The 17,902-nt window shown below is 35.5% G+C and overlaps 4 protein-coding genes and 1 pseudogene across 14 annotated transcripts; 2 read left to right on the top strand and 3 right to left on the bottom strand.

The window, feature by feature from the left end:
- Positions 1-682: 682 nt before the first annotated feature.
- Positions 683-2,110, bottom strand: LOC110816882 (B-box zinc finger protein 25-like). The gene is made up of 2 exons (XM_022045228.2): positions 1,429-2,110; positions 683-1,098 (listed from the first exon to the last, which is right to left on the bottom strand). Exon 1 carries the CDS (start codon positions 1,883-1,885, stop codon positions 1,493-1,495), a length of 393 nt encoding a protein of 130 aa, XP_021900920.1. The 5' UTR covers positions 1,886-2,110; the 3' UTR covers positions 683-1,098; positions 1,429-1,492.
- A 1,912-nt stretch (positions 2,111-4,022) lies between these two features.
- On the top strand, positions 4,023-6,029 carry LOC110816881 (Protein with RNI-like/FBD-like domain). Its single transcript, XM_022045227.2, has 3 exons — positions 4,023-5,164; positions 5,285-5,467; positions 5,580-6,029. Exons 1-3 carry the CDS (start codon positions 4,142-4,144, stop codon positions 5,886-5,888), a joined length of 1,515 nt encoding a protein of 504 aa, XP_021900919.2. The 5' UTR covers positions 4,023-4,141; the 3' UTR covers positions 5,889-6,029.
- Positions 6,030-7,031: 1,002 nt separating this feature from the next.
- Positions 7,032-7,726, bottom strand: LOC110816925 (calcium-binding protein KRP1 pseudogene; annotated as a pseudogene).
- Positions 7,727-7,971: 245 nt separating this feature from the next.
- On the top strand, positions 7,972-17,751 carry LOC110816924 (S-adenosyl-L-methionine-dependent methyltransferases superfamily protein). 10 transcript variants are annotated; one of them, XM_088221156.1, is made up of 3 exons: positions 7,972-8,288; positions 9,391-9,470; positions 14,668-17,751. In XM_088221156.1, exon 3 carries the CDS (start codon positions 16,960-16,962, stop codon positions 17,650-17,652), a length of 693 nt encoding a protein of 230 aa, XP_088077282.1. In that variant the 5' UTR covers positions 7,972-8,288; positions 9,391-9,470; positions 14,668-16,959; the 3' UTR covers positions 17,653-17,751. The 10 variants fall into 10 exon arrangements, with proteins under 10 accessions (XP_088077282.1, XP_088077283.1, XP_088077281.1 ...); XM_088221153.1 differs by lacking the exons at positions 7,972-8,288; positions 9,391-9,470 and having other exon boundaries at positions 13,987-15,427; positions 16,668-16,770; positions 16,894-17,751; XM_088221157.1 differs by lacking the exon at positions 9,391-9,470.
- On the bottom strand, positions 9,529-13,809 carry LOC110816922 (G-type lectin S-receptor-like Serine/Threonine-kinase). 2 transcript variants are annotated; one of them, XM_022045283.2, is made up of 9 exons: positions 13,392-13,809; positions 12,507-13,310; positions 11,604-12,110; positions 11,276-11,431; positions 10,971-11,182; positions 10,678-10,888; positions 10,341-10,578; positions 10,113-10,263; positions 9,529-10,010 (listed from the first exon to the last, which is right to left on the bottom strand). In XM_022045283.2, exons 1-9 carry the CDS (start codon positions 13,807-13,809, stop codon positions 9,705-9,707), a joined length of 3,003 nt encoding a protein of 1,000 aa, XP_021900975.1. In that variant the 3' UTR covers positions 9,529-9,704. The 2 variants fall into 2 exon arrangements, with proteins under 2 accessions (XP_021900975.1, XP_021900974.1); XM_022045282.2 differs by having other exon boundaries at positions 12,507-13,809.
- Positions 17,752-17,902: the final 151 nt, after the last annotated feature.

Raw genomic sequence — 17,902 nt, 5'->3', positions numbered from 1 at the left:
ATTTCAAACAATCCAGTCAACATTATTATAAACGTATGGCTCATTTTTTCCCCATGTATGGTATAATAAAAAGGAATATAAACTATATACGCTAGGCTACATCTGTGTTTATTTGTTTTAAGGAGACAAAATGTGGGCACCAAACGTCTCCTCTCCCTCCCTCCTCTATTTGTCAGTCTCAACCACAGCCTCAAGTTTGTCTCTCGATTAACCATGAAATGACAAAAAGTAAGTTTCTAAATTTGCAATAGAGTTTAATTACTCATACCCATCAAAGCATAGCATTGATTTCTAGAATTGATTTTAGTTCAACTTCTTTAAAATGAAACTACAATATCTTTTTAATATAATCCTAATATGATACACAAAAAATGAATGATATAAGATTAAAAAGAAACTAAATCAGAATATATATATATATATATAACTGTATTATTCAGCAAAAATACGCAGAACAAAGTCTGCATTACCCAGATCAGTTGATGTGATGGGCGACCACCTTCCATGGAACATGTAAGTTTTAAATAATATTATCTGATAAAATTTGTTTATAATAAACTCTTGGTGGAGGTCATAAACGCTCACAGATTTTTTTATCTAGACAACCCAGTAATCATTATTCATTACCCAATTCGGGGTATAACCGACTCCATTACCAAACCACGCATGAAATACGCCGCAGTAACGACTAACAAAACCCAACTATCTTCATTTGTTCAAAGAAAAATTATCAGGACTTTGGAGGAAAAAAAATGAAGTCTGATCAATTTTACAATGTTAAAAGTGAAGGTAATATGTAATCATAGATCAATTGCTGCCTGTGATTTGTTAGAACAAGTAAATTGTCAATGAAATATCTATGGACCATCAAGTCCGACGACAACAGTACCTCGAAGGATCAAGATTCTTGACTGTAGTTGGCTGGTGAACCCTCCAAATCAACTTCAAGCATGGTTTGAATAGCTTCCGCAAAATTGTGGATCAACAAAATATTACTTCACGGTTTTCACCGCCATGCCTGCACCAACTCCCCTGAGTCGCCGACTATGAAATGTACTTCACTGGATATTATGAACGGTTGAAATCACCTACTAAACTCTGATGAAGGAATATAAGTATTAAGATCCATAAATTAGACTACAGAATAAAAATAAGTCAGAGAATGAAATCACATCAAGATCCATAAACTTCAAAGAAATTCAAAAGCAAATCATCATTAGGAAGCGAAACAATTAACAGCCAGAGAAAATCAATGAGAAATAAATTAAGAGGAGATAGTGGAATATAAGGAACCATTTGGAAGTAAAACGGAGGAAAATAAGCTTCAAGTGTTACAGGAACTTCGTGTTTCGTTGCTTTTGAGGGAAAACAAAAAAACACAACGAAGTAAAGTGAAAGAATATCAAAGCAGAGGAAAATTTTACATACCTGAGAAGGAGGATCTGAAGTCGCTGAAACTGTTTGGTTAAGTGAAAATCTAGTGATCGTGGAGTCAATCACTACTGGAAGAGCTCGCAGCAGGTGGTGTGGTTGTGGTTGCAGGCGATGGAACCACTTGATTCTCTCCATCTTCCCCTTCTTTCTGCTCGCTATCATCTTCCGTAGTGATCTCATCATCATCATTCTCTGTCTCCGTCGCTTCGCCATCTACACCATCATCTTCGTGCGTACAGTTCTCACAGATGGAAATCGCGCGAGCGAGCTTAGAACCGGAAGCATTCCAAGGAGTAAGAGACTGACAGACATGGCAGAGAAGAATCCGCGAGTGTCTCGCCACCAGGAAGTTAGCTCCATGAACCTTCTCATCACACTCCCAACACAAACTTGCCTCGTCGGATTCACAGTACGCTCTTGCGAGGCGGCCGCAAAGCTCGCAACTCCTCATCTTCCTCTTAAATTCAAAAATCTACTCCAACTTTCGACTGATCGTTTCGGCTAATGATCGGAAAAATCACAGAGATCTTGATTCAAATTGTAAGAACTCTTTTCACTTCCATCCGAATTTTCTCCCTCCAGATAATTTTTTTCACTCACAAGTAATTCAGGATAACCGAAAATCCAGTCACACAAATTGTGCTGTTCGGAAGGAAAACCTCGACTTCGACTGAAATTACCCCCTGCCCAAGGTTTTTTATTTTTTTATTTTTTTTTTAAAAAATAAATTATTAATGACGCAATTATTTAATTTGATTTATAAGAAACACTGGAAAATTAGACACGCGACTTACCGCCTCCATGGGCTCACATTATTTGCGAGACCCGGACTCGTCGGGCCTCTACTTCCGTGTAACCGACCCGAATGAGATTCCAATTACATTTTTAATTAAATTATTAATTACAAGTGATTAAAATTATTAATTAAATTAACTTTTTTAACCGAAGTGAATAATAACGTTTAATAACCTCCTGATTGAAATTAAAATTTAATTAAACACTTTAATAACTATCAAGTTAAAAAGTTCTTAACATATGCTGAAGCTCTTGAAGTTTGAAAGAGGAGAATCACGAAGAGTCTTGGTGGCGGTTGTGTTGAGGAAGAGTAGAATAGTTTGGGCTGAGGGTTATATAAGTTTAAATAGTTATATTTTATAATTTTAGTTGAAGATTCTTAAAAATATATTAAATATTATACACATATAGAACTAAGTCTGAGTACATATAAAACGAAAATGAGGTCAAACATTTTTTTTTTCAAAAAAATAAACTCGATATGGCATGTAGTTAATAAAAAATAATTCAATCTGATTTAGCGTAATTTAAATTAATTTTAATGAAATACGTCAAAATTTATATATAAATAAGATTCTACTGTAATCTTTAATAATAAAAAAATGCACACACACGCACACAAAGCAAGCAAAAAATTAACAAAGAGAACATCGAGGTAAGTAATAAGAGAGAAAGTTTATAGGTAGAGAATCTCTTATTGGACAATAACAGAGACATGAAAGTTTTCGATTTTAGGTTATCGGCGTTGCCAAATAACCCTAAAATGGCAAACTTCTGCATACTCAATGCAGAACATAAGTCCACAAAATGCGAGAGATTTTAAGGAAAAAATGCTACAGTGGATCTAAAGCCAATATTTGGTCATATTTCGTAATTTTTTATATTTTGCTTGTCGAATTTTTATCATTTTAAAAGATAAGAATTTCATAAAAATGTACATAAGAAATTTTAAAGTTGACTTTAAGTTTTTCCAGTGATTTTTTTTTTTTTTTTTATGGAGACCAGATGATTGATGTTAAATTTATTTATTAATTTGCTTAAAATGGCTTGCTCGGATAAAAGAAAGAAAGGTAAAAAAATTTACTAATACAGGTATTAATGTATTGCTGACTTTATCGGTAAATTTAAATTTCGATAAATTTAAATTATATAAAAAGTCAATTACCTATTATTTATTATTTCAATAATCTCAAAAAGTTATTAGTTGAATATAATAGAAAGCGTGAATACTGTTTCCTTTATAAAAGTGCGAGAAGAATTTTGAATGAAAAAATAACACAAAGTTTTATATAGTATATAAGGGAGTTTATTATTTTAACTCAAATAAATGTTTTAAATTCTCTTTTGAACCCAACTAAAAATTTGAATAGATCTATATATATTATTTATTTTATTATAAAATTCCCCCTATATAACTATAAATAACATAAAAATTTGATGAAAACTTATTATAGAATTTAACTATACTCAAAACTAACAAAACTACATTTTAGTCAAATAATTTAGTTAGGTTTTATTTAAAACTTAAAAAAAAACAATATTTATATATATATATGTAAGACAAATATTTAATTAAAATAAATATTATAATTTCTTTTTCAAGTCAACTGAAAATTTAATTAGAACAAAATATGAAACATTTTAATTAAATGGTTTATATAAGTTTTCTCTAAAAATTTTGATTAATTAAATTTGATAATAAGAATATGTGTTGATTAATATGAAGCAATATAATTTTGTTTTTTAAAAAAAGAAGAAGAAATTTAGTTCTGTTTTGAAACAAATCCAAACGCTCTTCTCGTACTCATCTCACTTCACTCTTTTGAAAAGTTCAAACCCCAATCTAAATGGATCTTAAGAAGAAAGCGCATCAAAGAAAAAGGAATAGAGAGATGAGAAGAAGACAGCTGCCATGGAAACAAGATCTGCTAAGAGAAAGAAGCTTTTGTTTACAGAAGAAAAGGAGGACGACGACGGAATGGACAGGATAAGCGATCTTCCTGATGTGGTTTTACAGCAAATTCTGTTTCTTCTCCCCATTAAAACGATAGCAAAAACCAGCGTTTTATCAAAACGTTGGAGATCTCTCTGGTCCTCCTTCCCTGACCTGGATTTCACCACTGTAAATCCACTGATAAAATCATCACAATGTTGTTTACCAACTCAAGGTATGGACTTGATCACCCATGTCTTATCCCTCCGAGACAAGCATTCCGATATAAGAATCCTCCGGTTTCGAGCTCCTCTAAGTTTCTCTCATCTAAACGCTTTAGTCCGTAGAGCCATCAGGCAAAAAGTTCAAGAACTCGACGTTGAAGTTGCCACTGATGATTACTTCAACTTCCCACGATGCTTAATCTCCAGTGATTCTTTAAGGGTTTTTCATTTGAAATCCCGATATCCCGGTTTTCGTTTACCTCCTTCATCAGTCATGGTGGGTGGGTTCCGCTTCCTCCAAACACTCTCTTTATCTCTTGTCATTTTATATAACCAGCCTTGTTTAGACGACTTGTTCACAGAATCCTCCTTTCCTCTCTTAAAGAAAATGAATCTGGACGCTTGCTTCGGGCTGAAACAACTCAAGATCGGGTGCCGGGCGCTTGAAGATTTAACGTTAGAGAACTGCTTTCAGCTTCATGGGTTAGATGTTTGGGGTAAAAAAGTGGAGAGATTGAAAGTTGCTAGCTGTTTTGATGCTTATGGTGATAAGAACTGGGTGAAGATCAATGCGCCGAGGTTGAAGGTAATTATCTGGGAGTATAATGCAGTAACAGCTATTAGTTGTCTGGAGAATTTGATGGGTTTGGAAGAGGCATCCATTGGTTTATTCGTGCTTCATGAAGATGTAACTACGGAAAAACTCCATTGTGTCTCTAGTCTTTTATCAGGATTAATGCATGCACGTTCATTAACCATTGAAAGACATTGCATTGAGGTATATATATATATATATATATTTTTTTTTTTCCAAACAGTAACTAATTACTTATATATACATATATGTATATATCCGAACTGTGAATATCTCAAACAAATCTTTCTTGGGCATTGGCAGATCCTATCAAACAAGAATTATTTTGGGCATCTTGTTCATTCTTTTAAAAATCTTAAATTTCTCGAGCTGCATACGGGTTTCAACAGACATAATATCCCGGGACTAGCATGCCTATTCAGATGCTCCCCCACGCTTCACACTCTGGTTCTCAAGATTATCAACGATTACAAGATTGAAAGGCGGGTAAGTAATTAAACTTACTTTTTATGAACTGGGTATATATATATATATATATAATAGTTTAAGGAAGTAAATGATGAAATATTATCTGGGTTTTGATGAGCATGTCGTGCAGCAATGGAATAAGGACTTATGGGAGATGTCAACGACGGATGTAGAACAATATTGGGAGTCTGAAACTCAAAGTTTGAAGGCCTTCTTAAACCATTTGAACGTAGTAAAGATCCATGGATTCTTGGACTGTGAGAATGAAGTAATTCTTGCAAAGTTTTTGCTCAAGCATGGAAAGGCTTTACAGGAGATGACTCTTTGTATTGGACACTGCAATTTCAGGGATTCTCTACGAAGACAAAAGATCAGGTCTCAGATGATGGGGTTTTCTTGGGCTTCTTCTAATGCCAAGATTTCATTCAAGCTGAATTAATTATTCCTGGTTGTATGAATCAAGGATTTCTTAAAATCTTTGTTCCCTGCATCATTGAAATCTTATGACTGAATTAGCTTCATATTGATTACCACTACAGACTAGATGATGATATATATATATATATATATCAATCTAATACCCTATAGTATTTTATAATTACTCAAAAGAGAATGAATGTTGATATGATATTTTTATATAAGTTTTTCAGATAACTGATGTGAAAAAGATAAACATAAATTTCTATTTATCAATACCTTAAATGATAATTACAATATCTATAAATAAAATTCATCACTTCGTTATCTTCTTGAGTTGATTTATGATTTCTCTTTCGAATCTTTTAGTTTCAGAGTAAAAACAGACCATGACCGAATTCCATCACATAGAAATTTTATTTTAACTCTCGTCATATTCACCATCGATGACCTACGTACAAAAAAAATAATCACACCTGTTAATCACACAAATAAATATTTTCTTAAATTTTTTTACTTTTAAAGTATCTCCAACATATAAAATTTATTTAAAAATTTAAGAATTATTTTTCACGAACTTATCTTTTTAAAAATAATAACAAATTAACTTTAGAAACAATAATACTTATAAAGAAATTTTTCAAAGAAAATTTTTTTGATGTATCTTAAATTTTATAGAAGGTAAATAAATCTAAATAAATTTATTCTTGATTTACAATTTGTTTATCTTCTTCTTTATGTCATTGTGATTTTTCTTTTTTCGATTTAATTTCTTGAATCACACTTTATATATTAAATTCAAGAACTTAAATTACATTTTTAATATGAAAATATATTTTATATCGATCATTAAGATTAATAAATTAATTTATTTTATTCAACAATGTTGTATCAAAGAAATAAAAAATAAAAAATTTCTACCCAATTACAATATTTATTTTAAACAACATAATTTATTGTTTGTACAAATAATAAATTAAATTGGGCACCGAATTAATATTTAATATAATTTTGCATGCACGTTCCCAATTCACTGAACCTCACCTCCTCCTCAAATGTTAAGCTTCCTGGATATTTCATATAGCATAAAATTATTCCATCTCTCTCTGCATTCCAAGAATTAGTCTAACAAATTTGATGAACAAGAAAACCAAGAAGACAAACATGAGATGGTCGATCGTAAATTCTGTTTGTTCTTCCTTGGGATTGATCATGAACAAAACATTGAAGAAAGTAGATGGTCAAACCAGTTACTTATAGAATGATTTACAAACAATCAAATTCTGCAAAAGAAAGAAAGAAAGAAAGAAAGAAAAAAGAAGGGGTGCGATCAAAATTCAGCATTGTGGAGGAGAAGCTGGTCAAGCCATAACTGAGATTCCTCCATTAAACGAGGACTCAATCTGAACATCAGAACGCAAAACTCCATCTGATTGAGAGCTCCATCGCCGTCAAGATCACCTTCCATCACCATGCTGGCTAACTCATCATCCCTCAAATCCTGTAACCCCAGCATTGCGGAGTTGTTTTTCAAGCTCTCCACGGTGATTACCCCTTTGTCTTTATCCATCAGCAGCTCGAACCCATTGCAGAGCTCTCTGATCAGCCCCTCCCCACCTAGATTTTCCGCCATCACCGGCAACAGATCCTCGAAACGGCCCGTCATCTTATCGAACCCGGCAGCCATTAGTTCTCCTTAAACTTACGATTACGTGTGCGCTTCCCTCGGAAAGTAGATCCTGGAGAGAGAGATATCTTTGCGAGCATATGTGCGTAAACCAATATATATTTATATGTGTGGAGAGAGAATGAGATTCTTCTCGGAAGGAGAGAGGGGAAGGTTGCTTGCAGGTGAGGTGTTTGTTAAAATGTTTATTAGAAGACAGCAAGGAACCAGGTAAGGTGGATTGATGGGGGCAAGGGGTGCAATTACCCATCTATTTCCCAGAAGTTGTTCATGTTTCCCATAACCTCAAGGGTCTGTTTTATTAATTAACAGAATCCTTTTGTCCCCTTTTGACTTTACAATTGCTATCTTCTTCGAATGATTAATTAATAAATTAAGAGCTTTCTGTCGTCTTTTACCTATTCTTTTGCCAGGAAACACAAATTACTTCTATAACTTGAAACCCAACGACTCTTTCAAAGCCTTCTTGTTACTTCTTTATGTCATCCCGTCAACCAAATTTTGTTGTTAAAAGAACAAGTAAATTATTGGGTTTGAGAGAGCCTCTGGGCATTAGGATTGCATTTAAGCAAAGCCCAAATCCATGGGTGGCCCGAGAGTCAAAACCCGGCGTTCATTAAACCACATATATATCCGCCCGTCCAACCAAGGTATAAAAGCCACTCGTTCTCATTCTCATTCTCATTCTCTCACACGGGATGCGGCGGCGAGCGTTTTTCTCCGACGGAGCTAGAGGTATTTTCATATTTTTCTTGTTTTCAATATTTGAATATATTGCATGGTAGAAGACTTCTACGGTGAAAATATCATTTTCTTGCAAATTTAGAGACCGAAAGTTGGATTTATTAGAGAAACTATTTGAATATATTTCATGATAAAAATAAATTAGGATGTCAAAAGAGAAAATAAATTAAGAATGTTAATAGGGAAAAGAAATTGTAATATTTAACAAAATACATCGATCAAAAAATCACTCGGTAGTCTAAAGCTTTTGCAATGTAAAATTCTTTTTTTATATTATATTGGTAGTTTACTTTTTTTGGTGCAACCAAATGAAATCTAACCCAAGTTTACATATAAGCATTTCTTTACTAGAAAATTCCAACAAGGGAGTACTTGACACAAACAGTATTAAGAATTAAGAATTTCTTAAGAATTGTTTGATTTCATGAAGGCTAAACTCTCATGCTGTGTTTGGTTGTTTTTTTTTTATGTGTAATTAATGTGCGGTAATGTTTATTAATTGCACATGATGATCATTACGAAGTTATATTATGTTTTAAAAAATTATATATTAATGTATAGTAATGACAACTGTTTTGTCTGGATTGATATGATGGTATGATTGTGTATTCCAATTAAATTACTAATTTATCTCTGTTTTATTATATGTAATATTAAATGAAAAAATATAAGAAAAAAAAAATTATTTAAATTGTAATTAAATTATTTGATTTGTAAAATTATTTAAACTGTAATTTTTAATAATTTTTTTAAAAAATATTAAAAAAATAAATTTATTATGAAAAATAAAAATTTAATTTTTTAATATTTATTTTGAGAAAAACAAAATTTGGACTTAAAAGTAAAACAAGAATTAATAAATAATTGTGAGGGTAAAACGGAAAGAAAATTATTCAATAATTAAAAATCGCCGAATCGGTGATTTAAAAAATCTGAAAAAAATTAAAAAATAATTTACAATTAAAAATCACACAACCAACCATGTCATTTATTTAGAAGTAATTCAAACAAAACAAATTCAGTGAATTAGCATACCGCACATTAATGATTTATCATCTAAACGCAAATATTGAAACTTTTAATTTATAAACAGGACAGTTTGTTAGCTTGGGAGAAGTTGTCAGCGTCCAATAATATACTTGTAAATTGCTTGTGAATTCTGCTGCCTACGCTGTAAGTAACTCTCTAGAGCTTCTCCCGCACCATATATAAACAAATATGGCAATAGCAATGAGCAATGCAATTGATGCTTCTTTTGACTAACGATGAAACCTAAAATACCCAATTTGGATCAAACATAACAGCATACCCAATCTGAAGCCACCTGATCTAAATTACATTTGTTCTGAGTGAGAAAAGAGAATAAAAAAATAAAAAGGAAAGTTGACAATTAATAAAGGTGTGAAGTTATCGACCGTGTAAAATGGTATCTGTTAATGGAGTGTTTGAATCTGGTTTGCTAGAACTAGAAGCTGTAGTGGAAAGGCGTTGTCTTAGCACGAAAGCTGGTTGTCTTGGTGGTGGAAGAAATGTAGCTTCACTGCTGAGCATGGTCATAACAGTTGACATGTTTGGACGCTCACTTGGGTCCTCTTCTACACATAACAGCCCTATATTTATGCACTTTAAAATTTCAGAAGTGTTTTTGCAACTTAAACGAATTCTCTCCTCCATTATATCCAACACCTTGTCTTCCTGCCACATTTTCCATGCCTGGTACACCATCACAATTATATATTCCTTATCAGTAAAAGCAGCTACATAAACATATATATAATGTAATAGTATATGTAATGAATTCTTAAGAGTACTTACATAACCTAAAAGGTTTAGGGCCTTTTCGGACTGATAAAATCCTGTGTTCTTTTTTCCACTGATAATCTCAAGTATAACCACACCAAAGCTGAAAACATCCGACTTTATTGAGAAAACTCCTTCTAGTGCATACTCCGGAGACATATAACCACTGCCATCTCATTACAACTAACCATTAACTCATCTGTCTCAACAATTAAATATATATTGTAAAACAAGTCTACTTACTAAGTTCCCACAACTTTGTTTGTGGCACCTTCTGTTTGTTTGCCTTCAAAAATCCTGGCCAACCCAAAGTCAGATATTTTTGGATTCATCTCTGAATCCAGTAGAATGTTGCTAGCCTTTAGATCTCTATGAATAACTCTCAATCTTGAATCTTGATGCAGGTAAACTAGTCCTCGACATATTCCCAATATGATGTTAAACCGCATTTCCCAGTCCAACATCACGCTTCGTGATTCATCTATTGTAATTTCCATTCAAAACCATACATCACAGAATGTTAATTACTTATCAATCTTGCAATTGCATGGATAATGATTAGCAAGGTTTAGACACCAACCAAACAAGAAAAAGTCTAAGCTTTTGTTAGGCATGTATTCGTATAGCAGAATTTTTTCATCTCCCCTTACACAGTAGCCCAAAAGTCTCACAAGATTCCGATGTTGAAGTCTAGCAATTAACACAATCTCATTCTTAAACTCCTCCAAGCCTTGCCCTGACAAACTTGACAGTCTTTTCACGGCTATTTCTTGACCTCCTGGAAAATAACCCTGAGAGATATACATACTAGGTTCCATGAAGGTAGCTTCTATACCCAGAATAAGTTAGACTTGGATGTAGATTAATGTATACCTTGTAAACAGGTCCAAAACCTCCCTTGCCAAGCTTATTTGCTTCTGAGAAATTGTCCGTAGCAGTGAGTATGTCGAGAAAATCAAAGAAGGGTAAATCTATACCTTTCTTATCTTCTTCACTAAATTGGCCTGAACCCATCATTTCTTTAACACGTTTCTCGCTGTCATACAACTGAATTGCTGCTTGTCTTTGAGCATTTTCGCTGTTGTCTGAGTTAACAAGAATTTAAACATATTACCAGTAAGATACTTGTACAAGGCTTCTTGAATTGATGCATTCTTGCAAGTTTTGAGAATACTTACGTTGTTGTCCAGATTTTTTCCGTCTCCACAAGTAAATAAAAATCACGCATGAAACCACCAAGAAACTTAATAGAGTTGCCACAAGTATTGTAACCAGCGACTGACTTTGTTCCGAAGGAGGTATACTTGCTCCTTGCTCAACGTTGATGTCAAATTCTACAAAGAGAGAAAAAGGATAGATCTCGCTGAATGAAGAGGAAAAAGAAAAGGTGATGAATCAACAAATTCCATGTTCCAAAAAAACTACTAGTGATTTGGCTTCATCTATTCACTTATGATTTTGAGTTCTTTGCCATCATCTTGAATGTATAATATATAGCATCCTCACCATGAGTACAATTCATAGCTGAGGAATTCCATAGAAATGGTGTCCTGCAAAGGCACCTTCTCTGTCCATCATCTGCTTTGTTGCAAAATGTGTTTGGCCAGTCCATGCAGCCTTCAGAAGAACTGCAGGTTGGCTCTCCTGGCGGTGCCCAAGAAATCTCTATTTCCCTTGTCCATTTAGATGACGTATCAGAAAGGGAATTAATTAGATCAGCAACACACCAGCTGGTCACTCGGAAAGGTAAAGATTCATTAAGCTGCAGCAATGTGTCTCTTGAATTTCTTGCACCACAATTATCTGCATCATGGGTTTGTATTATAAAACTTCGTGTGTCAGGATTGATTACAGTGACTGGATAGGTGCCACTGGGTGCTCGAAATCTGACCTCCCCTGAGGAATTGTCACACTGGAAGCTGTTATACATGGGATCGCCACAGTGTGGCCCAGTGCTCAGGGGATAAGGTACTATACTTGTGCCACACGTCTCACAATTTTTTCTTGTGGATTCTGTGAAGTATAACACAATAAACTGCTATAGGTTAAAATTAAGTTCTTGTAATATAAAGAAGAGGGTGATGTAGCAGTGAGCATTATGAAAAAGAAAATGTTGGTTAAAAACATCATACCAAACAACAATAAGAGAGAAAGATTTGGGATGAAATTTAAATATATTTTTCTTCATTCGAGACTAGTTATTTATATAAAAATAATAATTAATTTTCTATTTTTAATATCCAATATCTGAACTGTTACAATTGAAAATTTTTAAAATATTAGCTAAAATTTTGAACAAAATTTATTCAATTATTATCTTATAGTCTTTTTTAAAAATATCTTATTTATTTGGAACTAATTTTGAAAAAATCTTTACTACTGAAACTAAGCTATTCAACAGAAAAATACTTATATCTGAAGTGAGCACCCGGATGTAGAGGTGAAGGCCATTGTTTGTATATTGTTCTTGAAGATTGTAGATGTCCTCTGTCCAAGCCCAACAGAAGGAAGTAGAAGCATTGACGTCTCCTCTTGTGTTGTCAGTGGTGACATATGAGTAGGCCAGGCACTTACAGTCATTAAGGCACTCCTTTCTGCATTCTGATTCATTCTGGGTCATAGTTTGTGTGTCTGGCTTCCTCACTTTCATGTTGGGTAAGCCAAGAAAAGTGTCACCACATGCCGTGGACTTTTGGGTGCACCCATCTGAGAAATCTCGAGATTTCCATTTATCAGGTGAGCGAGGCACAAACCCAGGTAGACATTTACATTTCAATATATTGTTGTTATTGCAGCTGCCAAAATCTCCACAAAACTTTGATATACCGCACTTGTCTGCAGGCTCCAACCAAATTAGAGACCAAGAAAATCCCTCCATTTTATCTTTGTTCCATGACCAAAACTGTATCTCGCCAGTAAAACTCATCACTAACCTTGTATTCTTGTATTGCGGTAAAGATATAGGAAGAACTTTCTTGGAGTTATTAACCTTTGGTTTGTTGCTGAAATTCGACAAGAAGTAGGATATGGTTGTTGGCATTTCATCTGAGCTGAAAGAATTACCTATCTCACCATTTCTCCAGTATGTGACTAGCTTTTGTGAAATGATAAACTGGTTGTCTTCTCCTTCTGACTTGAATGTGAAATTCCCTGTTGACGGATTATCAGGACTGGCCCATGAAGTCAACTTGAGGTTTTCGTCCATCTTCATCCCTGCAAGAAAAGTATCAGTTGGATGCTCAAAACTCTGCCATAGAATAGTCCTGGACTTGGCGTCTCTTAGTATCAAGTTACCGGAATCTATGAGCTCCACTTCTTGGTCAGTTGATAATGATGAAGCCAGACCAGTGGACCAGTAAGAAGTTTCATTTCTATCCAGCACCTCAAGGTTCCCATCTTTAATAGCAAAAACTCCGCCAGGTTCTAAAAGTGGATTGTCTCTGTTAGCAACCCATATAAATACTTGAGGGTTTGATCTGTAATACCATATCCCAACATATGTATTTGGGGAATTCCCATTTCCAGATGTAAAGAAGCCAAGTTCAAACATCTCTCCAACTGAAACAAGAGTGTCTCCTGAGTCATCTATAAGCAACTCAGTTACTGCTGCTATGGTATGTCGAGCAAAGCACACGAAATATGTAGAACCAATTATCAAGACCAGGAATAGCAGATGATTTCCGAAGCTTGACCGTCTTCTTTCATTTGACATTCTGCAAATTGGGGAAAGAAACGAAGGGATTTAGAATTTGAGCGTCCAACAATGCAGTAATCAGCTAATAATGTTGCCAGCTGGGTCCAAAAGAAGCAGACCTCTCAGCAGCCACAATAGTAAAATGAAATGAAAGGACTGTTCAGAAGCTGTCTTCTTATGTGATCAAAACAACCCACATTGACAAATCAACGGGGGGGTCATAATCTCAGCAAATTGATTAGGCTGACTGCTTAATCACGATGCATTGACAATTAAACAAATCAAATTATATAACTAATTAGTACATGTTAGCCGGAAATCATATGGTAGATACCTAGTCAAGACATATAGGACACACAACCTCAGGGCCACAACATGCAAATATTCCATATATATATATTATTTTACTATTTTCAGACTCAGCTGAGTGGTCGTTGAGAGTAACTCTGGAGCAAACCAGAGTGGTCCTGTTCCATATTCCAAAAGATCTATGATTTCTTCTTGCTTATATATATGTGTCTGTGTGTGTGTGTGTGTGTTCCAGAGATGATGACATGAGAAAAGAGAAACATTCTTAATTTTTTTTTTTCTCGTTTAATTAAAGACCGTTTGATCAAGTCAACTACTTCTTTGCAGTAGCTAATCATCTGGGGTTCAATCCATTTTCCTTGGCTTTTGTGAGTGCTGGGCTTCGGGGTGACGGGTTCGAACCCTGCTGTGGACAATTTAACAATTTTATGTTGAACGTCTATCATGTCTTTACTTTTCATTTTTTTGTTCAACTGCAAACATTATAAATTAAATAACATTCTCACCCCCTGTGTCCAACTTTGCTCCCGATTCCATTTTAATCTCCTTGCACTTGTCTCCTTACAGGCACTTTGTAGTACTGTCCACAGTGAATCACCCTCAATTCAATCCTTGATCAATTGTTTATTGCATTCCACCTGTGTGTCCCTTGAAAAGGAGGAGGAGGAGAAGAAAATACATGACTAACGACAGCACGAATCAGACGGAGTAGAAGGCTGCAAACAGACGAACGACAGCACGACAAGGCTTGCATGTAGCCGGGGATGCCCAAGGACAGTGAACTGTTGACCAAGACAACAAACCTGAGCTCTGTTTCGGCTGCCCGCGAACGAATATGATCCACCTAAGGTTGCTGAAGCAAGAAGAGCAGAATTGGTACAACCAGAAGCGTGATCTGCAACACCTAGAGATGATCAGCAACTGTTGCGGTTAAGGGATTAGCAGGGAGTATTTTCCTTCGAGACCCAAAAAAAAAGGGAACTTTCTGTTTGGGGAGGCGGACGGATCTTCGAGGAAGAATCAGCGTGGAATTAGAGGGAAATAGGGTGCTTTCGGAAGGGAAGAGAAACTGAGAGAGGGAAAGAGAAATTCCCAGATTCCTTGAAGTGGAGATCGAAGGAGAAAGGGAGGAGAAAAGGAGAGTTTTTTAGGGAAAGCCTAGGGTACACGAGATCAATAGCGAGAGGCAGAGACAAGGGGAGCAAGGGAAGGGAGAGCTTCGAGAGGGGATTTTGAGGAGAAAATCCGGAGAACCAACAGCAGAGGGTACACGAGGTCGACAACGAGAGGCAGAGGGAAGGGGAACAAGGGAAGGTCTTGGCTTTGGGTATAGTCTAATCCATTTTTCTTTCAAAATTTATTGTGTTAATCTCCATATGCTAAAAAGAGTTTGATGATTAATGAGAAATGGATTTCATGATTGCCTATTCATCACTTTGTTAGTTTGTTTCATGGGTGTTCTTTGGATGATGTTCTGGAATTATTTACATTCTAATGCTTATTGATCAATGCATGTTTGGATGATGTCTTGTTTGTGTGCGTTTACAATTTGGTATACACCTTTCATGTTTTCTTATATACCAAAGTGGTTTGAGTACTGCAGGGAGTATATATCCTATCTGCTGTTATCAGACTTCTTATCTTGGAACTGGCTAGGTCTCTAGGTTCAACGATTTTTCAAATTGACCATTTAAGGCCCCTGTTCTTCAGGCCTTGTATTTTCTAGTATTTGTCTCATACTATTTAAGAGGCTTTCCCTTGTATTTTCTAATGGTTGTTATATCCATCTAACTTTCGTTCCAGTGCCCTTCGCATCATGAATTTCTTAGTCTTCCTTCCATCAAAATTGTGTCTGAGTTGATCATTAGTAGCTTGTTCGGACTTAGTAAGGGGATTTTGTATCTAACTTGATCATGAGTTTCTGCATTCATGTTGCATATGCATCATTCAGCATACACATGGATTGGGGCGGCTGGAGCTAGTGCTTGCTGTAGTCCTATAGATGCTGGAGTTAGGCTCACCATGACCATGTAGTTATTGGGTTGAGCTCAATAGAGCTGGGCTCTATGTAAATCCACGTGCATTCATATTGCATATACATTATCCGAAATATGCATGGGGAAGGTGGGTGGAGCCCATCAGAGCTAGTTTCACCATACCCCTTTGATGGTGGTCTGAGCCAGATAGAACAGGGCTCTCTTTGGCCCCAAGTGGATTCATATGAATTATGCGTTCATATTGTATTACATGATGTTTTCCATATTTTAGCATTGACATATACTCGTACAATAATGATGTATGAGTATGTAAGATGCATATTGAAGCTGCATGGGCTATCGTAATATACGAACATTGCATATGAATACTTTATGAGCAGTTACAATGCATAAACCTAGGACATCTATCCCAAATGATCCCTGGAGATTTTCCTGTTCCCCATAATTCATAATTGTATTCTTTAATTATCCTTATTGCACTAGTATGCATGAGGTACACCTGGAAATATTCTTACCTTGTTTGACATTCGCTCACTAAGTTTAACACCCACCTTTTTGTCTTCTCTTCAGATAACCTAACTAGCAAATTGACTAAGTATTTTCTCGAACTACACTTTTCCTTTGGCATCATTTTCCTTGTGCATCCAGCTGCCTGTAATTCGACTTTTTCCTTGTAAAGTTCTATGTCCTTCTGGAATGCTCCACAGAGTTTTATTGGTTTTTCTTTATGAGTTGAGCTAAATATTCTAAAATAATTACATGTTCTCAACTAACATTTGCATAGGTGAAACCACAGGCTTATTACAGTTCTTGTTGGCATTAGGCTGACTTCTTTCCTAGTGCAGCTCGTGACAAAGCCAAAATGGAGAGGCATGTACAGAGATTGCTAAACCGGGTATCGGTGGCATCAATTACCGTAGCCACAATCATCTTCCTATTCCTCGTCCTGCAAACCCCAAAAACCTGCATCCCATCAAACTCAGCTGAAAAGCCCCACCTGAAATTTCCCACATCAACCTGTGACTTTTCTCCTCGCCAACACCTCCCCTTGGAAAAGAAAAATGCCCGGCTCTGGTCCTCGAGGTCATGGCAGAATCAAGTTTCCTCTTACACTTCTTTATTCCTCCAAATCCGCCACATGGGTCTCCTCCACAATCACTCTAAAGCGCTCTGTGTCTCTGCTGGTGCTGGCCACGAGGTAATGGCCTTGTTCCAGATGGGCCTTGTTGATGTTACTGGCGTTGAGTTGGTCGATTCACCACCTCTGGTGAGCAGGGCTGACCCCCATAATCTGCCCTTCTTTGACCGTGTCTTTGATTTTTCATATAGTGGGCATTTAGCAGAGGCGTTGTTTCCAGCAAGGTTTGCAGCAGAAATGGAGCGAACTGTGCGGAGGGACGGAGTATGCGTGGTTGCTGTGGAGGAGTGTGGTGAGGAGGAAGTGAGGGAAATCGTAGGACTATTTAAGAAATCCAAGTTTGTTGATGTAGCAAATGTTACATTAACCGGAACTAAAATGACCAGGATAATAGTGAGAGTTGGAGCATCTCACTAGGTCTTTTTTATGTTCTTTATTGGATGATATCTCATGGTTTTGTTTGCCATTGATCTGATCTGAAATTAATTCGATGTGAGCTATTGTTATGGAATTAAATGTTGTGCATGTACTTGGTAATATGTATAGAGTAATTGTTTCTTCTACAAAAATACTTGGAAAATCTTTATTAGTGGCTTGTCGCTACATTAATGGCATACCAAGCAACATCTTTGTTGACAGTTCTATCAAAGACTAAGCACGCTAACTC

The sequence above is a fragment of the Carica papaya genome, chromosome 5, assembly GCF_054855325.1.
Source record: "Carica papaya isolate Zhongbai chromosome 5, ASM5485532v1, whole genome shotgun sequence".
NCBI classification, from domain to species: domain Eukaryota; kingdom Viridiplantae; phylum Streptophyta; class Magnoliopsida; order Brassicales; family Caricaceae; genus Carica; species Carica papaya.
Note: the sequence above shows the minus strand (reverse complement) of the source record. Positions and strands in the feature narration are given on the sequence as shown.